Source organism: Hemicordylus capensis, chromosome 1 (genome assembly GCF_027244095.1).
Source record: "Hemicordylus capensis ecotype Gifberg chromosome 1, rHemCap1.1.pri, whole genome shotgun sequence".
NCBI lineage: Eukaryota > Metazoa > Chordata > Lepidosauria > Squamata > Cordylidae > Hemicordylus > Hemicordylus capensis.
This window is the reverse complement of record NC_069657.1, coordinates 237,636,089-237,663,343: the sequence shown is the minus strand read 5'-3', so window position 1 is coordinate 237,663,343 and position 27,255 is coordinate 237,636,089. Positions and strand designations below refer to the sequence as shown.

The 27,255-nt window shown below is 42.2% G+C and overlaps 1 protein-coding gene across 9 annotated transcripts in view; it reads left to right on the top strand.

The window, feature by feature from the left end:
• Nucleotides 1-14,303: 14,303 nt before the first annotated feature.
• The window catches only part of CPS1 (carbamoyl-phosphate synthase 1), a 175,815-nt gene continuing 162,863 nt past the window's right edge, over nucleotides 14,304-27,255 (top strand). For 2 of the 9 annotated variants that reach the window (XM_053283405.1, XM_053283401.1), the window contains exons 1-2: nucleotides 14,304-14,435; nucleotides 18,758-18,850. In XM_053283405.1, the coding sequence (XP_053139380.1) occupies nucleotides 14,331-14,435; nucleotides 18,758-18,850 (198 nt within the window). In that variant the 5' untranslated portion in view covers nucleotides 14,304-14,330. Of the gene's footprint in view, nucleotides 14,436-14,490; nucleotides 14,618-14,659; nucleotides 14,706-15,865; nucleotides 16,243-16,888; nucleotides 16,910-17,590; nucleotides 17,647-18,632; nucleotides 18,653-18,757; nucleotides 18,851-27,255 lie in introns of those variants that run through there. The other 7 variants (XM_053283406.1, XM_053283408.1, XM_053283407.1 and 4 more) reach the window with 7 other exon arrangements.

Here is a 27,255-nt window from a genome sequence, read left to right as displayed (position 1 = left end):
GAAGAACCATTCTAGACATTTAGTTTGGACAATCTCCATGGGGATAAAGTTCGAATATGCCCCCAATTGAGCTCCAAAGAGCAGCTGGGCCATTGATGGCTTGAAACAGCTTAATAGCTGCTGAGACAAATTGTCCCCCTTTAGAGCAATAGAACCTAGACATATTTTCAGGCATCACAGTGGACTTCAGAGGGAAGGGGAGATTGAGCAAAATCGCTCCTCCCCCTAGCACTAATACAGCATTAGCTACAGCAGCACTTCATTAGTCTGAGGGTTGATCATACCATATTGTCTCTGTGTTGGTAACTGCTTTACTGAAGAACCTTTTTACAATTAAATTTCAGGTAAAAAGTAGAAAATGCAGTTGTATATCTACCTATATTTTTATATCATTCTCTATTTTTTTAAAAAGAAAGCTACATAACTGTAACAGCATTTACACTTAGCAAGGGTCTGTGGCTGCAATCCACAATTTACTTATTTCAGAGCAGCCAAACTGACTTTAATAGGATTACTCTATAATAATTGTAGGCCTGATTGAGCATATTTATGCACGCTCCAGGCTTACAAAAACCATACATTAAAACTAAGGACCTCATTTATTTTAGTTGGTGGCAAAATATACATATTCAAAAAGTAAAGCATTACACCCTGGAATATTTCATACCAATTGTTTAATCTGACACATAATTTCTCTCAATTGGCTAGCATACTCAATCGTCGATATCAGCCTGCAACCATTCTGGATTATTTAGACTTTTCTGTTGTGCGACAATCCATCTTTTTGCAGTGATGTCAGCATTCCATAAAAATGCCTCTTGCAGCTTGCTGATATTTGAAAAACTGTATTTCTATTCAATTATATATAATTTAAATAACAACAACAACAAAATAAATTAGATTTAGCTTGTGTAAATCATCCTGAAGAATCCCAGTGCACTTGGCAAACAACACATAGGGAATACTTCATCCTCTTGCAATGTGATATATACCCATTGCTCAAGTGAAACTCATCAGTTCTCAACAGCATAGAATATTTTATCTAACTGAAAAGAGATATTTAGCACTTGTGAAAGATATTATCCTGTACTAGCAGTCGCCAGTCTTTTTTCTGTGAAGTTTCCCTTTAGGCATTCAGACTCTTTTATTAGTCTCCTCCATCCATTGGATGGAGACTTCTTCCCCACCATAGTTCACTTTGTCCAGCTAGTTGGACCCAAACCTTTTGTAATGGTCCGAGATTTCAGTGCTGACTTTGTCCGCTGATCATTGCATGGCCAGTGGAGCGTGCAGTTTGGGGACTGAGAATTTACCTCTAGAATGCAAAATATTTCACTATACTATTGGATTCACACATATCAGGAGGGTCAAGCTAATGATTGGATGAGGTAAGAAGCAAAAGTCCAGCCCCTTTCACTGGTCCCTGTGTGCCTGCCCACTCCCCGCCCCGAGCCACAGCTGTTCTCCTACCTGCACCGTTCATCCAGTGAGTAGTCTCACCATCTCCTTCTTCCTCATTTGTTGCTCCTGGCCAGGCAAGAGCCTCTGTGACAGTACTGGTCAGAGGTGCACCTAGGTAATTTTTGAGCCTGGATCTAAAGGCCTTTGTTGACCCCACCCCCCTGCCCACCCCCGACTGCAAGTTAAGCACCATCCCCCTACACACACACACACACACACACAGAGTGACACACACAGTATTTCACACTGTGACACACACAGTATTTTTAACACGTGGGTTCTTTAGGGCTCAAAGAGCAACTGAACTCACAAGAAAGCAAGAATATAAAACAGGTATATTTATGCAAATATGCATTAGCAAAAACATTTCAACATGCAACTTAGAATATTCCCCTCCCACATATTTCTTTCCCCACTCCCTCCTCTGTCTCTAAAGCACCAGCGGTGCAGGTCACAATCGTACTTGGCCGCCTGGCGCAATGCAGGCCAGCGGCGTGGCACTGTGACCGCACCACCCAGGACAGACTAAAGAGGATTTGGAGCCCCAAGGAAATGTGGAGGCCCTGGATTTCGGCCCCGGATTTCGGCCCCAAAGTCCAGGGGTAAGTGCACCTCTGGTACTGGTGTCCAAGAATGGACAGTAAGGTTTATCATTAGTGGCACCATCTTGCACAGGCATAGGCGTAACTATAGGGGGGCAGGGGGGGCAGGTGCCCTGGGCACCACTTGGCAGGGGGTGCCAAAAAGTGCCCCCACTGATTTGCCGGAAAAAAATTTTTTTTCTGATTTTTTTTTTTTTGCAGAGCAGTCCCCCTCCCCCGGTCCCGGTGCCCCCCCCCCATTGGCATTGCTCATCCAGCACTGGGCGCCGCGGCGTCTTCATAGTCCAAGTCTCTGACTCTCACTCCCCGGCGCGCCCCGCCACCAGTCGCGCATGCGTCGAGAGGAGGACACGCACCAGAGCAAACTTCCTGAACAACTCCCTCTTCTGAACAACTTCCTGAACGCCCAAACCAGTTCCACTTTTTGCTCATTCAAGTCCTTCCTCCCCTATAATCTAACCACGTTTTAACTGAAAAGGTTCAGGGAGGGGGAGATGGGGGGATGTGGAACCTTGGGTTCCACATCCCCCCATCTCTCCCTTCCTGGACTTTTTCACTATGTAATGCAAGCTAATTTAATTATATGTCATCATCAAAATGGATTAGCTGTTTCAGCCCATCAGGAAAGTCTAAACCTCCACCAATTTAATTAACCAGACTGAAAATCAGATGAACAGAGAATGTTTTAATGAAAGGTGGTATATAAATTTAACAACAAGTAAAACTATCATTAGGAGCAATTAGCGATTACTTAAACATTGGTGCTGCCAAGCAATTTGTAAATAAAACTTGAAGTCCTTTGAAAATAAGCTGGAATTAATTGTATGTTGGGCAGGGGGTGAAAGTATATACTTCTAAACATTTATTGTTAAATTTATATACCACCTTTCATTAAAAACAACCCCAAAGTGGTTTGGTTTTAGTCATGGATTTTAATTTTAATTGCTCTTTTTGTCAATGTGATGAAGATTAGTTAAATCTGAATGGTCTTAGGCAACCAATGTTGCATCTGAAATGCCATTTCATTTTTTATTGTCATAAATACTCTCCAACCAATTTAAATAGCAAAGGTGTATATTATCGCTTTATTCAATTGCAGGGAATCTCAAAAAAGCAGGATTTGCAACTAAGGCAGTGCATATCTTCTCCAAAATGACCCTTTTATAGTTTTTCTAACTTTGAAATCGTAACATAAAACAAAGCATAAATGCATAAATGTTTTCCCCTCCATTTGAAACCTTTTCTGGTGTAAATAGCGCACAGTTTTGGAAAAGGGGAGTCTTTCTTTAACAGCGGGAGAATAAGGAGTCTTTAGCACTATCACCATAGTCCCTCGAATTACTTTGGAGTCCTTGGTTTTCGTTTTGTTAAAATACAGTCACTCACAGGGGAAAGTCAGGAACAGAACCAGGGCGTGAGGGAGGGGCATCATAATCATCGTCATCATCATTGCATCATAATTCTGATGTTTGAGATACAAGCCAACTTCACAGGGTTGTTGTGAGGAAAAACCTAAGTATAATGTAGTATGTATCATCATTGCATCATAATTCTGATGTTTGAGATACAAGCCAACTTCACAGGGTTGTTGTGAGGGAAAACCTAAGTATGTAGTGCATTTTGAAATTTTTGGTAATTTTTGTAATTTTTAAAATAAAAGTTTTCTGAAACATGTGTGTCAGTCAGATGTATGTTGGGGGGCTGGCGGGGGGGACACGGTGGGGGGGGGGGCGCAATTTCAGTGCTTGCCCCGGGCGCCATTTTCCCTAGTTATGCCTCTGTGCACAGGATCATGCCCTTGAGCAAACGTACTGGTCATTCTAGGAGCATGCACATGCGCAGCACAACCGCATATGCACCGCCACACATGCACAGCGGGGAGAGAAAGGGCACCCCATATTAGTATTATTTATTTATTATTTATTTGATTTATATACCACCCTTCCAAAATGGCTCAGGGCGGTTTACAACAGGATAAAAACAATTAAACCAGTTAACAATAAAAACCAAAACTATAAAAACAGAATAAAACCAATTAAACATTCAAACAGCTAGAAACCCTGGGAAACCAGGGCAACCATTTAGAACAATTTAAAACAGTTTACAGTAGTTAAAAAAACCCGTAGAAGGCCAGCCCAAACAGATAGGTTTTATGGGCTCTCCTGAAAGACAGTAATGAACTCAAATTACAGATTTCTGCCGGGAGTGCATTCCATAGCCCAGGAGCAGCTACAGAGAAGGCCTGTCTCGGAGTCGCCACCAGACGAACCGGTGGTAACTGGAGACTGATGACCTTAACGTGTGGTGGGGATCATGCAGAAGAAGGCGCTCTCTAAGATCAGATATGCATAGCTGGGAGAGAAGGGCACCCTGCATGCACAGTGGGGAGAGAAAGGGTGCCGGGGCTGGTGGCTGCCACTACAAGGTGGTGGTGGTGGGGAGGCCTGAACATGGGCCATCTGTACCCTCCCTACGCCACTGGTTGTAGGGACAGATAGGGACACCTCAGTGGCATAGCTGGTGGTAATGCCATCCATCCATCCCAATTCAAAATTTCGTATGTGTGAATGTTTGAAGCACAAATGGGCTAACTTGTGAACCACCAAACCAATTTGAACCAAATTTGCTACAGCTGTAAGGACACATAGTGATGCCTCATTGGGGTAGTTTGTGACGGTATCACCTACCCCAAATCAAGATGGCAGATGTGTGAATGTTCGAGGTGCAAGTGAGTTAATTTGTGAAGATGGTAATTATCAGTTAAGATTTTAGTGAAAGGAAAGTAGGCAGATTAGTTCATACTAGAATTTCTTGTTTTTTCATTATGTTGAGGCTGCCATTTTTTTAAAATACAAATCTGGAATGCATGGAGAATGAACCTTCACCACAATGTTGCCTTCTTCCTTGATGCATTCCAGGGAAAAAGTTGCTAGGAGCTTGTGGCCAGGGGTATTAATAGCATTTGCAGTGCTGCCTCAGAAACTGCCACCTATCCTCCAAGCCATGGTTTACAAATCTACTTCAAACCATAGTTTCAGATAATGTTTTGTGCTAACTATAGGTGGCCAATTTGGATGTCACAGCAAACTATGGTTAGCAAAAAACAAGAAACTGAGGTGGCAGGGAGGGGGACCGCCCATAAGATGCAGGGAGAGGAGCCCATGAGGCTATGGGGATGCTCTTGATGCCAAGCCATGGTTTGCCATGTACTCCGGAAGGCAGTTCTAATTTTTGCTGCACCCCTACCCCCCACTCCATCACTTATGGAAATAATTTTCTATTGTGTTTAACTCAGGTACACAGAAGCCCTGACTGATCCCAGTTACTATGGGCAGATTCTGACACTGGTTAATCCCATCATAGGAAATGGTGGTGTTCCAGATACTGCTGCTTTGGATGAAATGGGCCTCAGCAGGTTCTTGGAGTCTGATGGCATTAAGGTAAGCAGCAGCAGCAGCAACTTCAAATGTTATTTTAAATATATATTAGAAACCAAGATTCCTAATAGTATCCATTTTAAGTATATTGATGTCCTTTATATGCAATTTGTAAAGTGGAAATGATAGAAGAATATTTTCAGAATAATCTAGAAAATATTCTTTCTGATATAAATGTCAAATGAATAATAGAGAGAGTGTCACAAGATTGACTACACATTTTATTTTAAGACGGTTTCTTACAATGGTATTTGCTGTCACTTCTCACAGGTTTCAGGCCTGCTGGTGTTGGATTATAGCAATGAATACAGTCACTGGCGGGCTGTCAAGACCCTTGGGGAGTGGCTGAATGAAGAAAACGTGAGGAACTATTAGATAACTATTAGATAACCAAGAGTAAATCCTTTGTAGTGGCACCTGTTTCTAAAACTGCTGGCTGAATGAACTGAGTGACACAAACCGAAACCAGGAAAACATAATGATTCACATTTTTCAGAAATGCCTGTCTACAAATCTTAGTAGATTTTCTCTTGTTTAAATAACCCTGGAAATCTTTGACTTCAACATTCTCTTGAGAAAACTAACAAAAATTGTGTGTTTTCCATTCCCCTTTCCCTGCAGTTCATCATCTATTGCACTTGGAATGTCAGACTATGGGTCCCTGTCTGTTTTGGACATGAGGAAAGTGTCGTTAAAATGTTGTTAGGCAAGAATGCATGCTCCTGGTGGGCATGACATATGAACCTATCAAGTCTGGTTCCATGTCACGTTACTGAGATTATGGAGCTATTCACACGACTGGGTAGGTGGGAGAGTAGGCAGGCATGGGAAGGATGCATAGTCTTTCCCTTCCCCACCAGATGAGAGAATGATTACTGCTGGGAGCGCTGACTGCTGCCACATGACCAGTCTCCGGAGGCCAGGGTGACATGTTCCAGCCTCCAGATATCCCACAATGCACCTTGTGGTACATGAGGTACACTGAGGTATTCCCCTCGGGGATGGCACTCTAGGCACCTGTCTCTGTGTCAGAGCAACCCGAAAGGAACCTGCACTGACACACGATCTTGGAGCCTGGGTTGATGGAGAGCCTGCTCTGTTAATCCTGGCTGAAAGGCAGCGTCAGGATCCATATGGATCACGGCAGTTCTCACAAGCTGCCTAAGCCTGGGCTTGGCTGCTTGTGAGAACAGCCTCCATATCAACTTGGTGGCAGATGTCAGCATAATCTTGGGAGAAGCAGGGTGGGAACTGAATTTGGGCAGGTTCGGACATCATGCCTGCTGAGATTGCGTGCTCTCACCTAACAACATTTTATTGACATTTTCACCACTTCCAGACTATATGGTGTTGTGTGAGCCTGCCCTATATTTTCACAGTGGTTAATTGTCAGAACTTTCACCACCCTATTTCTCTGTATAAACCGCCCTGAGCCATTTTTAGAAGGGCAGTATAGAAATCGAATCTATATTGATAATAAAATTCAGTCATCCCAGGTCCTTGGGAAGGACTCGATGTCTGGATAAAACAAACCAGTCAATAACACCTGTCTGACTGTGTAAACAATAATAATAAAATAAACTGTAGTTTGTGAGAGTGCAAATATCTTGAATTTAACTGGTTTACCATATATTCCCTCTTCCCAGAGCATTCCGGGAATTGTAGGGGTGTGTGTGTGTGTGTGTGTGTGTGTGTGCGTGCGCATATGAAAAATGAAAGCTTAACAGAGAGGTCTTTGCATGTTACCAAGCTATAATGGTTTAGAATTCTTCAGGGGAAACTATGAAAGTTAAAGTAGTATACAACCAATTCAACCTTATAGTGTAGAAATGCCCTTGGAGGCCTCTAGTTTCATCACAGAATTACAGTTCTCAGGATTCCTTGGGGAATCATGACAATCAAAGTCTAAATGTATATTGCAGATGATATTGTATGACATTGGCTATTTTTCTCCCTTGAATACCACAAGAAGTGGTGTTTGGGAAAAATCTGAAAAAAGATACACTTGTGTAGATTAAGCTCCATTTCTCATATTACTTCAATTTGTTAAAAGTCACCACATGGTTTTATGTGGTAAATATTACTGTATATTTCCATGCATCCTCCCTAGGTGAAAGCTAGTCCTTACCATGCTAGAAGAAAACACTAAAGGTCAGCTGTTGCCAGATTTGGCTTATTTTAAGCCAAATTTTGGGTTATGGCCCATTTGACCCACAAGTATACCCCTTAGGTTATGGCAACAACAAACAACTTGGACCACCCAAGTCTGACATCCAAAAATTCACTAGGAATTGGGCTTTTAGCGCTTGTTATATAGACTGTTGAAATCTTGGGTTCCGTTTCCATTTCAGAACAATGTTAATGTTGTTAATGGCATGACTGGCAAAAATGTATTTCCAATATTGTCTAATTTCTTAGCTATCTTTTGTGTGTTTTATTTTAGGTCCCGGCTCTGTGTGGTATTGATACCAGGATGCTTTCTAAAATCATTCGAGATAAGGTAGAAAAGAAACAGGAGGAGTCATGTTGGTCCATTAGGCAACTTCCATACCGGGGTATAGACTGCTTATGAGGTTGGGTGAGGTAGTCACTTTAGGCGCCAGATGGATAGAGACAGTTGATTGGTTACTGGTGGCTTCCACTAGTCTGCTGCCAACCTGCTAAGCTCACTGCTCCCACTCTAAGCCAAAAGCTGATGAAAGGAGTAGAAGGAAGCACGTTAAAGAGGAAAGGAGAGTGCTTGCAAGCAAAGAGGATGTTGAGCTGTGGATAGAATTCAGAGAGGGGTGAAGCTCACCTCGCTGTCTCAGGTGCTCTCTCTCTCTCTCTCTCTCTCTCTCTGTGTGTGTGTGTGTGTGTGTGTGTGTGTGTGTGTAGTCCTGCTGGAATAGTATGACATAACGTTTTATTAGGACCAGCCAAAAATCAAAAGTAATGTACTAGTTTACCCCTGATAAGTGAGCAAAGAAGCACCTTTTTACAGTGGTGATTTATATGTTTAGCAGGGGGAGAGCCCTATCCCTATCTGACCCCAGCACAACATCCCTCCAATGGTTGTTGCTGGTGTCTATCTTGTATTACTTTTTAGATTGTGAGCCCTTTGGAGACAGGGGACCTTCTTAGTTCTTTTTCTATGAGAACAGCTTTGGGAACTTTTTGTTGTTGAAAAGGGGTATATAATTATTTGTGGAGGTGGTGGTAGTAGTAGTAAAATAATAATAATAATAATAATAATAATAGACAGAAATCACCATCAGCCAATTACAAAAAGCAGCTTTACTGGGAACAGCCTATATTCTGCGACGATATCTATAACAATTGACAATAAAATTCAGCCATCCCAGGTCCTTGGGAAGGACTCGATGTCTGGAGAAAACAAACCAGTCAATAACACCTGTCTGACTGTGTAAACAAGAAATTAATAATAATAATAATAATAATGATGATGATGATGATAATAATGGGACTTACCCCCAGTGAGGCACCAGTGAGGTGCCTCACCCCCAGTGAGCTGAGTGAGGCACTACCTTGGCATAGTTGTGGGGCTTGTGTGCTCTCAGGAAGGTGAGAGCTATGCCAGAGGTCCAACCATACTGGATAGGTCTCAACAGAGGAGCCAGACAAAGAGTGCCTCTCCCATTAACAATATGGTGAGACGTAACTTTAATAAATCTATACCGGATTGGTCATCGCCCGGGTCAACAAGAACCGTGCCAGGTGCTGGAGTCCCTGGACATCTAGTGGCAAGTGGGCAACAGGACTCAGGATCTTCAGTTGATCAACCAGGGCTGGAGACTGCAAGGTTACTGGAAGAAACGTCGCTTAACCGAAAAAATATACGAAAAATGCCAACAAGGAAATAATGATCTGCTATTACAAGTCTAGTCCAACTAGAAGAGGTTATTTAAAAAGAATGTACCCAATTTGGAAAGAGAAGCATCCAGATACAGAAATAACAGAACAAAGGCTAGCAGACCAGAGAAGATTCATAATAAGAAATAAAAGTATTCACAGGAGTTGAGCTGGAAGAACTGCAAAGAGCAACACAGGCTCAAGATATGGAAGAAGAATTACCACCAATTGAAGAAGTTGCTCAGGCGCAGGTGGAGGAGGTGTTGGAAATAGAGAATGCCACTGTTGCTGAACTGTTTCAAAATCAAAACCAGGCAGCCTCCCCTTTGCCTTCACCTCAAAAACCGAAATGCCATTTAACAGAAAAGCAACAAGAACTAAAGCAAAAAAGAACTGAGCACATGAACCAAACAACTGCCAGGGTTCGACTTCCAGCTCTAAAAACAGTTGCTCGGGCATTAAAAAACAACTTGCTCGGGCATTAAAAGATGTAAATGCTGCACTTGCAGAGATAACAACCAATAATTTGCAAGAAACAAACCAACCAATGTACAGTGCAGCAACAATAACAACACAAGAGCTCGGATATAAGATCAGTGGACCTGTAAAAAAAGAAAGCAGTACATCACCTAAATGGAAGATTAGATTAGAAAATAAAATCTCCAGGCTTAGATCAGATGCTAGTAAATTGAAAGATATGAAAGACAAGAAGCTGAAGAATGAAAACACCAAACAGTATCTGATCCAAAAATACCACCTAGATTCAAGGAAAATTAGAGAAGTCCTGGAAATAATAAAGCAGCAAATAACAGCAGTGTCAAAGAAGATTAGCAGATACGAAGCCAGAATTACACAACACAGGCAGAATCTCCAATTCCAGTCAAATCAGAGATATTTCTACCAAAGCATAGAAGGAGAAACTGCAAGAAACGTAGAAACACCAAATAAAGAAGAAACAGTGCAATTCTGGGGGAAATTATGGGACAATCCAATAGATTATAATAAAAAATCAGGCTGGATGAAAGAGGTCAAAAAATGTAACCAACGACTGCAAGATCTGATAATAACACCAGAATTAATAAGTGAAAGAGCAAAGAAAATTAAAAATTGGACTGCGCCAGGTGACGATGAACTGCATGGCTTTTGGCTGAAACACCTAACAAGCCTTCATAAACAACTATCAAAACAGTTCAATCACATTTTGCAAGGAGGTGATATTGAACAGTGGCTAACAACTGGGAAAACTCATCTCATCATGAATGACCCAGCAAAAGGTGCAATTCCAAGTAATTATAGACTGATAACCTGCCTGCCAACCATGTTCAAATTATGAACTTGATGAAGTGATGCAACACTTATTAACTAACAAACAGCTTCCAGTTGAACAGAAAGGAAATTGCCCGAACACCAGAGGCACAAAAGACCAGCTGCTGATTGACAAAATGATTTTAGAAAACTGCAAGAGAAGAAAAACAAATCTAAGTGTTGCATGGATTGACTACAAGAAAGCCTTTGATTCATTGCCTCACACATGGATACTAAGATGTTTAGAAACAACTGGTGTCAGCAAAAACATTCAGATATTTATAAAAAAAGCAATGAGCATGTGGGAGTACACAGTTAACAATCAATGGCGAGACACTTGGACAGGTTAGCATTAGAAGAGGCATTTTTCAAGGGGACTCACTATCCCCTCTGTTGTTTGTAATCGCCATGACCCCACTTTCACAAATACTAAACAAAACAGGCCTCGGATACCAAACATCTAAAACATCCAGTCAAATCAACCATCTGCTGTACATGGACGATCTGAAGTTGTATGGAAAGTCCCAGTCAGAAATCGAATCACTGCTAAACACTGTCCGTATATTCAGTAGCGATATAGCAATGGAGTTTGGACTAGACAAGTGTGCTGCATTAATAATGAGCAGAGGAAAAATAAGAAAAACAGAAGGAATAGAACTGCCCAATGGAAGCAAGATCAAGAACCTGGAAGAGAAAGAACATTACAAATACTTGGGCATTTTCCCGGCTGATAACATTGCACACACTGAAGTTAAAAGAAAAATTGGAAGTGAATACATCAGGAGAGTTAGAAAAATCCTCAAGTCCAAACTCAATGGCAGGAACACCATACAAGCCACAAACACCTGGGCTATACCTGTTATCAGATACACTGCAGGCATAATAGACTGGACCCAAGCAGAGCTAGAGATGCTAGAGTGTAAGACCAGGAAAATAAGGACCATCAATCATGCTCTGCACCCCCGCAGTGATGTAGATAGGTTATACCTCCCTTGCAGCTCAGGTGGAAGAGGAATGCTGCAAGTCCATCAAACAGTAGAGGAGGAGAAAAGAGGCCTTGAAGAATATATCAAGGACAGTGAAGAAGATGCACTTCAAATGGTCAATACCGAGAAACTATTCAACACCAATCAAACAAAGCAGGCCTACAAGAAAGAACAAGTCAAGAACTGAGCAGAAAAATGGAAAAAGAAGCCACTGCATGGTCAATATTTGCACAATATAAGTAGAAAATCAGACATCACCAAGACCTGGCAATGGCTTAAGAAGGGCAACTTGAAGAAAGAAACAGAGGGTTTAATACTGGCTGCGCAAGAACAGGCACTAAGAACAAATGCAATAAGAGCAAAAGTAGAAAAGTCAACAACAAACAGCAAGTGCCGCCTTTGTAAAGAAGCAGATGAAACAGTGGACCACCTAATCAGCTGTTGTAAGAAGATCACACAGACTGACTACAAACAAAGGCATGACAAGGTAGCAGAGATGATACACTGGAACATCTGCAAAAAATACAAGCTACCTGTAGCCAAAAATTGGTGGGACCATAAAATTGAAAAAGTTGAAGAAAATGAAGATGTAAAAATATTATGGGACTTCCGACTACAAAGAGACAAACATCTGCCACACAATACACCAGATATAACTGTATTCGAGAAGAAAGAAAAACAAGTTAAAATAATCGACATAGCAATACCAGGAGATAGCAGAATAGAAGAAAAAGAAATAGAAAACATCACCAAATACAAAGATCTACAAATTGAAATTTAAAGGCTGTGGCAGAAAAAGACCAAAATAATCCCAGTGGTCATTGGTGCCCTAGGTGCAATTCCAAAAGACCTTGAAGAGCACATCAACACCATAGGGGCCACAGAAATCACCATCAGCCAATTACAAAAAGCAGCTTTACTGGGAACAGCCTATATTCTGTGACGATATCTATAATAACAGCAGTAACATTGATAATCAAATTCAGCCATCCCAGGTCCTTGGGAAGGACTCGATGTCGGGATAAAACAAATCAGTCAATAACACCTGTCTGTGTAAATAAATAAAATAATAATAATAATAATAATAAAATAATAGTTTTTGAATTCACCAGAACTCTCTGCAGACGTTAAGCAAAACAGACAAAGGTAAAAAGGGGAGAGAAAATGCCCCAGTCTTCCATCTGTAATTGAGGTGTTTTGAAAACTAAGGTATGCTAAGCTGTACTTGGTGCAAAAAGATTTTGGGTCGCAGCAAGGCAAAGTGAATCAATTCACTTTGAAACTGTAAAAGCAGTTATTGGATCTATCTCAAGAATTAATAATAACTTATGGGTCCCTTGTTTGTGCGAAGAGCAAAAGGAAAGAGAAATGTGATAGACCTCATATTAGCCAAGTTGGAGCTCCATTATAAATGATAATTAAGCATAAGAGCAGAAAGACACCTATGCTGTGTTAGTCTGCAGTTTCACTTCCTCAGAACCCCCACCAACACCTTCCAGGCAGATCACTGATGTTCAATTCTAAGAATGGGACAAGACTTTCTAAAGGGATGAACTTTGAAGTCTGGCCCCATTTCTGGGCGGGTCCAGACCTCTTTGAGCTGGGCTGACTAGACATGGGGTTCACAGCCTAAATCTGCCACCACCCTGCTCTCTCTACTAGTCTCTCCTGCCTTCCTTAATTAAAGAACCATTACCTTGGGGAAAGGATGCATGGGGAATTAGCCTTCATCAAAATATAGTATTGTTCCTCAAGTAATAAGCAACAGAGGGTTCTTTTTGATGCAAGAGAGATTCTATAAGACTCCTCCTTTTCTGCAAATACCACATGAAAAGTCATGGGATTATAGGGTTTCTAGTTTGTATTAGGTAAAGGTAAGTGTGTCGTCGGGTTGGTGTCATCTCCTGGCGTCCACAGAGCCCTGTGGTTGTCTTTGGTAGAATACAGGAGGGCTTTACCATTGCCTTCCTCCTATGCAGTAGGAGATGATGCCTTTCAGCATCTACTTATATCACTGCTGTTTGTACTAGCCATTGTTTAAAAACCAACCCATGACTTGAGCTTCCAAATACAAAACAGGCAAACTCTGAGATAGAGGTGCTCTTTATTTAGCAGGGGGAGAGTAACAGTACTTCCAGTGACTGTTGCTGGTGTGTGTCTTAAGTTTCTTTTTAGAATGTGAGCCCTTTGGGGACAGGGAGCCATCTTATTTGTTTGTTATTTCTCTTTGTAAACTGCCCTGAGCCATTTTTGGAAGGGCGGTATAGAAATCGAATAATAATAATAATAATAATAATAATAATAATAATAATAATAATAATAATAATAATTATTATTATTATAAAATGCAGCTGCTGGAGGGGCAGCTGTTTGTGCACCTTGAAAGTGAAGCATTTTGCTTGGGGTGGCAGAGAAGAGTTATACACTCTTTCCCTCCACTGTTTTGAAAAAAAGTGGCATCTTCCTGCACCCACCCCTATTCCCTATCACTGCTGAACTTGTTTTGTTTTTTTAAAAAAACACCAGGAAATAAGTCACAAATCTCCTGTATAACATGTAATTTGGCCTTAGTTTGGGCCTTCTGGCACGGCTGGTTTAAGCATACCACTACTGGTACTGCAGTTGTGGGGGGCCACACCATTGTGGGGGCCACCTCAGGGCCAAATTAAAGGTACTGTGAGAACTCGATGAGCCCTTTGAAGTCCATTGTTTATATTACAATGTCCAGTGTTGAGCCAATTGTCTCCTGCAGAGTCTGTTTACATCAACAAATCAAATACATTGAAAGTGGAGTAGGTTCCTGATTATTCTCCCACCCATTTCAGTGCTGGGCAATGTTTAAAAACAGTTTTTTCTTGGCTGTTTGTTGTTCTGGAGTGATCCGAGAGCCAGGTTTAGTGAGCCAGAGGCTGGGAGAGAGAGAGAGAAAATAATTTCCAGGATGGGAGGGAATTTAGACCTTTAGTGTGTTCATGTGAGTGACCCGAATTCAGCAAATTCAAATTCTGGGCTAGGCTGGGGAAAAGAGATCTGTGTGTTGTCTTTATGGGAGTGAGCTGTGAGTAAGTGTGTGTGTGTGAGAAACAGACAGAAAGAAAGATTGGTGTGTTGTGTTCACTGCTTTGGAATGATCTAAGAACTATTGGGGTGGGGCGGGGAGAACTGAGGACCGTTGATGTGAGTGAGAAAGAAATACAATAAGTCAACCACAGCAACATAGAGAGAGGGGAGTGGAGCAGCCATTTTAAAATCTTTTCATCTAACAATCTTCCAGAAGAACTGGGAGTTCTGATTTCTGTTTCCCCCGCAGGACTTCTCAGCTTATGTTTGCATGTTAAAATGCCACACAATTTAGTTGTTTTTGTATTGTGATAGATAGTAAGCAAGTATGTCCCTGTTTTTAGCAATGCAGTGCTGGAGGGTATTAAACTGTTTTCCTATGTACTGGCGATCCTGAAGTATTGGCAAGTTTGTATTGGCAATTTCCGTCTTCTAATAATAACAAAAAGCTATTGAAGTAGGGGCAAATTGGCAGAAGCCCAGCACTCTGAGCAGTAACACTTTTCCTGGACTGACCCATTTCAAGCTGGGGTAGGGTAGCATATTTGGAAATTATCTCCCACTATGGGGGCTATGGGGTATGGCTGTCAGAGTGAGTGTGGCTATGGGGGCTGCTTGCTGTCCCTAGGGTGGGAGAACTTGTAGAAGGCGCCCCCCCCCCGCATTTTGGTGGTGCCTGTGGTGCTACCAAAAAAGAGCATCCCCAATAAACATCATTTTGCAGTAGGCCCCCAAATCCCTTCATCCGGCCCTGCCTCCCAGAATGGACAATTTGAAGGAGTGTGCAGCATTGGATTACCGGACAGAGATTCATTGGAAGGCCCATTTCCCTGGATCCATAGAACAGTGATAAAACGTATTCTGAGCACCAATATGTATCCAGGTCTTTAACATGACAGTTGATAATCTGAAATGGTTCTTGACTGTTAAATTGAGCCACTCTAGAACAGGGCTGCACATCTTTGGCCTGCTTGCAGATTTGGCCTACAACTCCCATCATCCCTGACTATTGGTCATTATGGCTGGGGATGGTGGGAGTTGAAGTACAAAAGCACCTGGAGGGCTGAAATTGTGCAGCCCTGCTCTAGAAAGTCCAAAACGCTACCCCCCGCCACAGCACATCTCTTGCAGAATACATTGGTTCTGCCTGTTTTTAGAATTTCTAAAGGAAGTGCTACAGCTTTTTGGACAGGATGCAAGACAAGCCGAGTGTTTATTTTTGTAAACTGCTTAAGCAGAATGGAACTATGCTCTTTACTTCCTAATCCATGTCACTTAAGGGAGCAATATTCTTTGCATATCAAAACATACTCTTTCAGTATTTAAGCAATTGCTTTGCACCTGAGGTGTACTGAGAGAGAATGCTTGAAGATATTTTTAAAATGCATAGCTTTCCCACTTGCCACTAATCTTCATCAAGTTGAAAAACTAGCTTATATTTTATTCCTCCTATGTACTTTTGTAAATTAGGGGTAAGAACAGGGTTTTGGAATGATGAATGCAGAAATGAACAGTGGCTGTGTAAATTGTTTCCTGAAGGTAAACTTAGTGGCCTAATTTCATTAAGTAATCCATTGTCAAGGTGAGACCCCCGTGTGTGTGTGAAGAGTTTAATCAGCGATTTCTACATGGAAAGCAGCATTCAGCTGTCTACTTAGCTCCCTAAAATGGCAAGTCATTTGTAGATTGCACCAGCCATTTCAACTCTGCCCTAAGCAGATCTTATCGAAGTAGCTAACTGAAAAAATGAGGGATCTTCTCAGAACTGCAAGAAGATATCAAATAACTAAAGTGTTTAAGTGACAATTTACTGTATACAACATCTCATGGTATAGTCTGAAGAGATTCAATACATAGCCTATATACTGTGCCACTAATTTCAGTTACAATAGAAACTGTAGAACAAAGAATCATGCTTTTAATTAAAACTAGCTTAGTGATATTTCCTAAATCACTGACTAAACCATTTGAGAGGTGCTGCTGGTTTGAGTTTTTATTATTTTTAGTAAATCAGCAGCACCTTGGGCTCAGTTCAGGTATGTATGTATGTATGTATGTATGTATTTAAAATATTCTCTCTCTTTCTCTCTGCTTATCATCATCATTATTGTTTTTATCTATCTATCTATATAATTCTCCAAGGCATACCCGTGGCTAATCCCGTGTGTGGCAGCTCTCGTGAGAATTCGCATGCAGAAGCACCATGGTGATTGGGCACTGGGGATTCCATATGCAGATAGGGAGGAGGAATGCAACTCATACTGGTTGGAAGATGTTCTTGATTGTAGAGGAGAGGAATCTCTCTATATAAAAGGATAGTAGGCAGGGGTTTGCAAAGAGGGGCCATGAGGGAGGAAATTCATTGTGTGAATTAGATGAGGAAACAAGTTAACTTGTTAACTCAGAAAGGCAGGGGGGAGAGAGAGAGAGAGAAGGGAGGGGAAGAGCGAGTGAAGGAGAGAGAAAAAGAAGGGAGGGGAAGAGAGAAAGAAGGAAGGGCGAGGGATGGGCCCGAGCCTGTCAGCGGCCTGAGGGGAACAAGCGGTCATGGCGGCTCCTATTGGCAGCAAGGAATGACCCAGTCAACCACTATTGCTGTTTGGAGCTAGAGACCATTGGCAAAGGGAGGCAGGCAGGCAAGGAATGGGCCTGGGCCTCTCAGCGACCTGAGGGGAATGAGCGGCCATGGTGGTGGCGGCAGTGAGAAATGGCCCAGTGAACTGCTGCTGCTGCTCCTGTGGGGAGGAGTACGAGTGGGGCTCAGGTGAGGGTGGGGAGGTCTCTGGGGATGAGGGCTGCAGCTTGGCCAATAGGCACCAGCAATGCTGCAGCCGTGACTGAGAGGGATGAGGGGGATGGAGTGAAGGGAGGGATGAGTGACCAGGGAGGATGAGGTGGGTGGAAGCAAGCAGATGGAGGAGGAGGACCAGGAGTGTGGCTCAGGTAAGGGTGGAGAGATCTCTGAGGTGAGGGGGGCTATGGCAGGGGGTGAGAGGAGCAATCAAGTACTAGAGTGCAGATGCTCTGTGCAGGTTAAACTAGCTATTATTAATTTATTTCTTCTTCATTAAGAAAAAAGTCATCAGAGTAGCTTATATAGAAATAACAACAACAAATGGTTCCTTGTCTCCAGACGGCTCAGGCAGGGATTCCCAGATGTTGTTGACTGCATCTCCCAGCATCCCCAGCTGCAATAGCTTTTGGATGGAGTTTATGGGAGTTGTAGGCAAAACATCTGAGAATCCCTGCAACAGGGAAACTGCTCACAAGTGCCTTTTGCCTAATTAGCAAGAAATTGTTTAGCGTTTACTATAGTTCGCCATGATGTCCAGATTGGAAAACTGTTATTAGCACTTGCCTTCCAACCCAGAATCAGAAACCCATTTTGAATTATCAAAATTATTCCCCATTGTGCAGTGTGCATTAAAATTCTCATCACATCTGACTGGCTGAGGTCCATTGGCTTGTTTGTTTAGTGGCATTCTATTTTACCAAACTGGTTTCTGTTATGGCCTCTACACATCATAGATATATTGAAAGACATGCCCAGAAATATACAGAATGCATATAATGGGCACATAAAATTTCAAGACCCAACATGGTGAGAGAAATGGAAAGTCAGATTATAGCATGTTCTTGAGGCAGGGAGTTCAGAAGAATTTTTTAAAAACCCTACAAGTTTCATATTGAGTGCTGAATCTTGCAGGGATTTAACTCACCCATAGATGAGGCTTCCTTTGTACCATCCTACTTAGAATAGGTTGGTAGAGTATCACATGAAGGATGGTGTGATGCCCATTGGAATTCTGAGATAAGAATCCCTCAGTGTCGTAGTTTCATGATAATGTCAAAGGATGTGTCTGCAAGTCCCATGTGAATGGTCTTCTTTTGCTGAGAGAGAGAGATGTCTGGACTGTTTACCACCTGATAATAAAGATGTCAGATTGGGGTGAGCTGTTCTAATTCCTAAGAGATTATCCCTCCATACCTGGTGCCATCACTCTTGCATCATTGCATTCATCTGCTTTTTAAAATATATATATTATTTCAACAGGGAACAGTTCTTGGGAAGATTGAATTTGAGGGCCAGCCTGTGGAATTTTTGGATCCAAACAAGAAAAATTTAATTGCTGAAGTTTCAACCAAGGTAAAAATTTCATTGTTGGTGTAAAATTGTGTAGAAACATGGCAGTCATCCTCTGTTGTCCTACATGGTCTACTTATTGATACCATAACAGTAAAATGGTGTCTGCATGTGTGGATGTGTGTGCTGTTTAGGGAGATTGGCCTGGCCACCTACTGTTGGTAGAGACCATGTAGGTTTGTAAAAAAAACATGATTTGGAAGGAACCACGAACCCTGCCCCTGAAACTCTGTTGCCAGTGCATGTGTGCTACTCTCATCTCATGACCGCTTAGACAAAGATGCATGTTCTGGCCACAGGCCTGGCTGAGGAAGGAGAGGGTCCAATGAACTTATCATGTCCCTGTATTCTGTTGGTGGTCTGTTGTTGGATGCATTTTGAGGAGTCCCCACAGAGATGTCTTGTGACCTGCAAGTGCATGCAGAGTGTTATTAAGAGAGTGGGAGGGGACCCCCCCCACCCGGCTAGTGAAGCCTCCTGTGGCTTTGCTTTGAAGAGGGAAAGTAGAGAGAGTGTTTTCTGCTGATGCCACACAGCATTCGGCTTGAGGAGTTATTGCTGTCACATTGCTGCAGCACATGGCACTTGAAGTGGTGGGGGTGGTAGTGTCAACTGCTCGATCCCTCGGTGAGTTGCTTCCAAGTGAGGCAGCTCTCAGAGGTATTTGCCTTATGGGGGCTGAGATCAACCCCAAGTGGATACCTAGGGTGGGGGAGGGGACACTCTTTCCGCTCCCTTGGTCCCAAGTCATTTGCTCTTTGTTTTGGATGATTGCAGGGAAAAATCCACATAAACAGAGAAAAAGTGCTCAGAATAGCTAGCTGATATTATCAAGAAACATTTCCTAATTGTTAAAATGACAATCTTCTCCTCTGTAATGTGAAGTAATGGAAAATATATGACTTGATAAATGGTGTTTGATTGGCACATGATGTTACCTTTGAAGAACATAGATCATGTCAGCCTCCAGATACCATCTTTATCTTTCCAGAGCCTATTTTTTTTTTTTTAAATTAAAATATTTTCAGATAAGATGTAAAAAAGAAAAACGAACCAAACAATACACACTAAATAAAAAGAAAACAAACAAGCAAGCAAAACAAATATGTGAGTGGAGTCTGAGATTTACAGAGGGGGTTTAACATATCACTTGTTAACTTTTATAGAGAATTGATATCAGTTATGCGCTTTTTAAATCTCTTAGCCAGAGTTTTGTCCCCCATTGACTTCAAGGTAAATAGTTGCTGTTGGTTTGGGGAAACCAGACTAAAAAGAGAATTGTTTGTGGAATATTCCAGATCTAAAGCTTATTTTCATTTTTAACTATTTCGTAGAATAAATAAACAGCAGGCGTGTGTGCTGTTCATCGTCTGCCATTTGCAGGCAGGGATTGCTATAAAGATGCTTAAAATAGCATACATAAATGAGATATAAAAAGATTAACAGAACTCCTGTGATCTCATTATCTTTATAACTTCATTTTATAGGCTTATAAAGCAACATTGCAAATAAAGCTGACAATTAACTAAGCTCTTCAATGGCGGTAATTATGAGACAGGATAATCTATGTCCTAGCAAACAACTGTTTCCATGTAAATCAAGATGTGGTAACATCTAGGAATTTTCTTATCAATGTTGGGTTAGAAGGGATTGTTTTTTTGGGGGGGGGGAATCCCTGAGCAACTGTGATAGGTTATTTTTGCTGAATACAGTCATCTCTCGCCAACTGTGGCTTTCCCAATCATGGTTTTAAGTATCCGTGACTGGGAAATTGTGGCAGGTCTCACCAACCGTGACCTGAGTACCCGCAATTTGGTGAGATTTCTTGGTAATTTTGGGAGTGTTTTTTGTGATTTCCAGGGCTTAGGGTGTGATTTTCAGGGGTTCAGGAGTGATTCTGAGGGGTCGGGTGATTTTCAGGGTTCCCCTTCAATCCTCTTATTGACATGACGATTGGGGGCAGGATTTGGAGGGGTGTTTTTCCTATTTCTAACTGTATTTTGTGGTCGATTCCCCTAACCCCCGTCCGCCATTGATTTCAATGGATCGCCAGCCTTGAATTCACTTCCTGAGGACTGGAGATTGATGTCAGTCTTCCAAAGGGGTTTCCTAGAGCTGAAACGCTGCTGTCTTGTTGCACCTGAGCCTGCATCGAAGAAAATACCAACCTGCAAGTATTTTCCCCCAGCAGCTGTAATTGCAGCCAGGGAGGGTGACAAGGCAGCATGAACCAAAGTGAAGACTGTGTTCCCTTAGGGAGTATGCAAGAACTGCTAGGATTGGAGGTAGTCATTCCAACAGAAACTAAAGTCAGCCTAGTAATAGTGAAGGACTGAAGATTGCAAAGCAACTGCCAAAGAGGTCCTCTGCATGCACTGCAAATACTAGTTTAAATGAACAGAAGAGGGATTTGGATGAAACATTCCCCTTGCCATGATTAGCAATGGGTGCCTTAGCATGCTGAGATGGAGGAGGTTGTTTGTGCTCATGATGCACTCCACCCTTACTGCATGTGGTTGTGCTGGCAGATGAAGTATTAAGGCATGGAGCCAGCTGAACGGCGGCCTGCATCTGGCCTGCGTCCGGCCCTGCTCAGTGGCGCCTCTGGTTATGCCCCATGCATGTGATGTGATGTGATGCATGTGATGTGATAGAGAGCCAGCGTGGTGTAGTGGTTAGAGTGCTGGACTAGAACCGGGGAGACCCGAGTTCAAATCCCCATTCACCCATGAAACTAGCTGGGTGACTCTGGGCCAGTCACTTCTCTCTCAGCATAACCTACTTCACAGGGTTGTTGTGAAAGAGAAACTCAAGTATGTAATACACTGCTCTGGGCTCCTTGGAGGAAGAGCAGGATATAAATGTAGTAGTATTAATAGTAGTAGTAGTAATTAATGTCATGTGCACAGGGGTGTGGCTAGGGCTCCAGAAGAGCCCTGAGTGAACTCCCCACGCCCAGGCTCCAGAGAGCCCTGAGCGCTTCTCCTGTCCTTTTCAGGGACAGGGGGAGAATATATAAAGGACAGTGAAGAAGATGCACTTCAAATGGTCAATAACGAGAAACTATTCAACACCAATGAAAGAAAGCAGGCCTACAAGAAAGAACAAGTCAAGAACCGAGCAGAAAAATGGAAAAAGAAGCCACTGCATGGTCAATATTTGCACAATATCAGTGGAAAATCAGACATCACCAAGACCTGGCAATGGCTTAAGAAGGGCAACTTGAAGAAAGAAACAGAGGGTTTAATACTGGCTGCACAAGAACAGGCACTAAGAACAAATGCAATAAGAGCAAAAGTAGAAAAGTCAACAACAAACAGCAAGTGCTGCCTTTGTAAAGAAGCAGATGAAACAGTGGACCACCTAATCAGCTGTTGTAAAAAGATCACACAGACTGACTAGAAACAAAGGCATGACAAGGTAGCAGGGATGATACACTGGAACATCTGCAAAAAATACAAGCTACCTGTAGCCAAAAATTGGTGGGACCATCAAATTGAAAAAGTTGAAGAAAATGAAGATGTGAAAATATTACGGGACTTCCGACTACAAAGAGACAAACATCTGCCACACAATACACCAGATATAACTGTAGTGGAGAAGAAAGAAAAACAAGTTAAAATAATCGACATAGCAATACCAGCGGATAGCAGAATAGAAGAAAAAGAAATAGAAAAAAATCACCAAATACAAAGATCTACAAATTGAAATTGAAAGGCTGTGGCAGAAAAAGACCAAAATAATCCCAGTGGTAATTGGTGCCCTAGGTGCAATTCCAAAAGACCTTGAAGAGCACCTCAACACCATAGTGGCCACAGAAATCACCATCAGCCAATTACAAAAAGCAACTTTGCTGGGAATAGCCTATATTCTGTGACGATATCTATAACAACATCAACAACATTGACAATAAAATTCAGCCATCCCAGGTCCTTGGGAAGGACTCGATGTCTGGATAAAACAAACCAGTCAATAACACCTGTCTCACTGTGTAAACAAGAAATAATAATGTCATGTGCACAGGGGCGTGGCTCGGTCACCAGAAGAGCCCTGAGTGAACTCCCCATGCCCGGGCTCCGGAGAGCCCTGAGCGAGCTCTCTCCTGTCCTTTTCACGCAGCGCTGCCTGAAATGAAAAGGGGAGAGCTCGCTTAGGGCTCTCTGGAGTCCAAGCCATGTCGATGTGCATGTGACATCACACACAAAGGGCCATGTCCTGGGCTTGGGATGGACTAAGCGAGCTCTCCCCTTGTCATTTTTGTATTTGTATTTCTCTTTCTCTCCCACCAGTGAAGGAGAGAAAAGGAAATACATTCTGTCAGGCAGCAAGCGCTACCTGAAAAGGACAGGGGAGAGCTTGCTTGGGGCTCTCCAGAACCCGGGTGTGGGAAGTTCGGTTGGGCTCTTCCGGAGTCTGAGCCATGCCCCCCTGTGGGCTTTCATTGGTGGCCCAAGTTCTTTGAACCCATTTGCACAATGGTGGCTCCACCCCTGGAAGTATTGTCCAAACCAGCCCAGGAACCATGGCAAGTGAAGCTTGAGTCCTTAAAGGTATGGAACACCTATATGTCTGCCAATTGTAAGTCATCACTGGGATGGAGCTTGGCAGAGGAATGACTTGAAATCTGCTTTGCATGCAGGCGGTTCCAGGTTCAGTTCTTAGCATCTCCAGTGGGACAGGGAAAGCCTCCTGCCTGAAACTTGGAGAGGCCACTTCCAATCTGGGTAGACAGTCCTGAACTAGATAGACCAATGGTCTGACTTCATATAAGGCAGGTTCCTGTGATCCTATGTAACTAAACCTGATTTTGCATCCAAAATCTTAAATAATAGGAATCCTCAGTACTTTATACCTATATACTACCTAATGTAAATAGTTTGTGCTCTTGCTTTAGAATTTAAAGGTTTTTATTGCCAATATATAACAGCATAGACTTTAAACCTCACCTAGGAGACTGGCTGGTTCTTCCCCGCCTAAAGCCTCCTCCACTTACTAGTAAAGAGTGTAAGACTTCACAGTCTTGTGAAGGCCCACTTGTCATTTTAATTTCAATGGGACTTCTTTGAGTAAATTTAGTTAGGCTGTTAACCAGTAGATTTTAGCTACAGAGCCTTGCTGCATTCTGTCTCACTGAGTGGTTTGGTCACTTAGAACGAATGCTGATTAATGGACAGCCAAGGTTGACAAGATCAGATAGGTCTGCAGGATCAGCTAAATGTCTGTCTAGTCCTGTTGCCAAAAGTGAACAATCAGATGCCTCCAGGAAGCCCACAAGCTGGGCATGAAGGCAACAGGCCCCGCCCCTGCTATTTGTCTCTAACATTTAGGGTGTTCCCAATGTCATGAATCTTGTTTTCGGTGGCTGACATCCTGATTAACAGTACACTTATGGAAGAACATTGTGCTTGCACAAGGATGCTGTGCAGGTGAATTTCACTATTGAAGGAATTCAATAGACTAGTGTTTCACTAGTGTAATGCGTGTGCTAATTAAGAACATAGTGTTGTTCCACATCATCATTGTACAACGACTGTTCCATAAGACTAATTGCAGAGCCTTGTAGCACAACTTTGACTATCTCTTGGAGAAGGTCTTCTATTAGCAGTTGTGAAACATCACAGAGCATCATTGCTTTGCACAGCTCTGCAACCTTGCATGAGTGCAACTTTGTTCATTGCTCAAGTGCAGCATTAATCAAGATGTCAGCTAGTTTCTGTTCCTTGCTCCTTGAAACTGGCCTTGATACTCCTAACTCCTAACAACTTCTGTGAGTATTCTGTTGAATGGAACCAATTTGTCTCAGTAGAAGTTGCAGTATTTTTCACCATTTCCCCATCCGTCGGCTGGATCTCTTCTATCCCTTCTTTCAAGTAGGGATATGCAAATTGATTTGGGTACAAATCGATTTGTACCCGAATCTAGCTGATTCGGGTGATTTGGAGACAAAACAAATCACCCCGTGGTCCATTGGCTAGATTCAAATACAAATCGAATTGCTCCTGATTCAGTTCGAATCGCTTTGAGATTTGGATCCATCCTAATATTTCCCCAAGATTCCCAGCTTTCAATTAAAAAAACCCCTAAGCTCTAGCCCTTGTAGAAGTGAAGTTATGGAGCAAAATGTGTGGTCACTATTTTTCAAGTGTTTGGATTCTTTGGTCTATAATACTTTCCCTCAATTGAATCCCCTATGAGGATTGATTATACACTTTCATTCTTCTATTCATTTTATTCATGCTCTTGGGAACAGAATGTTGTGAGTTGGCAGCACTTGACTGGAGATAATTGAACTGGTTCCTCCCAGCCACAGTCACAGCGCCTGGTGAGGCAGGGCAGTTAGGTCATACAGCTGTGGGACTCAGATGTGCCTGGAGTTTGGCGTGGCTGAGGAGGGTAGCATGGGCAATACTCTTCTGGGTAAGGCCCTGCATTTGGATCTTATGAATGGACTGGCTGGTGTTTTGATGGCATCCATGTGCCCTTCAGATCAGAATTTCTTCAGAGAAGCTTCTGTTTTCTTGCTGAATAGTGGTAGTTCACCTGTGAAATGATTAAGTTAGGAGATTATCATCTTATCATGAAGCTTTCCAGCTGTGAAATATCTGTGTGCCAAAAGAGCCTGATTAAAAGGGGGTTATTAAAAGAATAAAAATAGTTTGCTCAGCAGTAGATCAGACACGGACTTTGGGAAAGTGTGCATTTAAAATTGCAGCTGTCTCAGGTTGGATGGATTTGATGAGGAAGAAGAATGCTGAGTTGTTCATTGCTGGAAAACATTCTTGCTCACCCAGTAGGAGAAAGGGTGCAAAATGTATTTAAATCTAAGCATAGTCTAAAAGTCCCCAACCACTTGGTCAATTGGTCTGTACCGGTGCGGGAGCAAAAAGAGGCGATGATCAAGCATAAGTTATTTTACACAAAGTGCTGAAGGCAGAATCCACATTTACAATAATATAAATCATGATGGAAGTTTATAAAATGATAAATGGTGTGGAGAAAATGGAGACAGTGTTCTTCCACTCTCATAACACAAGAATTCAGGGTCATCCAGTGAAATTTACTGGTAGGAGATACAGGATGGGCAAAAAGAAAATACTTTTTCATACAGCATCTTATTCACACTGGGTTTGCTCCCACAAGATGTGATGAATGGATGGCCAGTGGCTTTGATTATTTTAAAAGGGGAGAAACAAATTCATGGAGGCTAGGCCTATCAAATGGCTACTAGTCATGTTAGGGAAATAGAACACCCATCCTGAGGTGGCTTCACTGGTTACCAGCCCATTTCTGGGCTAGATTCAAGGTGCTGGTCTCGACCTTTAAAACCCTAAATGGCTTGTGACCGGAGCACCTGTAGGACTGTATTTGCCCATATGAGCCTGCCAGGGCCCTCAATTTGGCATCTCAGGCCTTGCTCTTGGCCCCGCCACCCACAGAGATCCAGCTGGCAGGGACTAGAGACAGGCCCTTTTCGGTGGTGGCTCCTTTGCGACTTTGGAAAGCTCTCCTGGAAGAGCTCCGCCACGCTCCCTCCCTCAGTGTTTTTTAAGACAACTGAAGACACATCTTTTTAGAGTGGCTTTTTAATATTTTATCCACTGCTTATACCTGGCAGGTTTCTTAGTGTTTATATGTTTGTTGATAACTTTTAATTTAAAGTTTTAAAAATGTGTCATTTAAATTGTGGTATTAGCCAGGTCTTTTAACTTTTTAATTCTATTTTTTTTAATTCTATATTGTATCTATGTAAGTCACCCCGAGCTGTAGTGCACTGGAGAGGTGGGGTATATATATATTAAACAAACAAATTCAGAGGCATGCTTGATGGCTTCCTAGAGGGATCTGGTAGACAACTGTTTGAGAGAGGATGCTGGACAAGATGGACCCTGTGTCTAATGCAGCAAGGCTCTACTTCCACTCTTCTTACTAAGACAAGTAGTCTAACTTCAGGTAATTAAATGAGAAATTGTGAGGATTGAAATCCCCACAACTGCAGGAGGTTTTCAGGCAAGGTGATGTATAATTCAAGAAATGAACCACAAGACAATTAAACTGAACAAGACATCAGACACAACACTAGTAATGAAGAGACTCAGATGACAAATATATTGTAATGAAGTATTAAGTCAGACAGCACCAGTGGAACAAAATGAAATAATTCAAGGATTACAATTAAATTTCAAAATTAGCAAAATATGAATAGGTTTCAGAATGGTTTAGGGAAAACAACAAATTAAAATGATTGTCAATGAGCAATTTCTAAAATTGATAAATCCCAACGATTCCAATGGATCAAATAAAGGAAAGAGTGTGGTTCTGTTCTGATCCAAGAGAAATCCAATTGGCATATCAGCTTTCCTTTTTGTAATTCCGTCTTCATGTTGTTAACTTTCCCTGTGTGAAGAGAC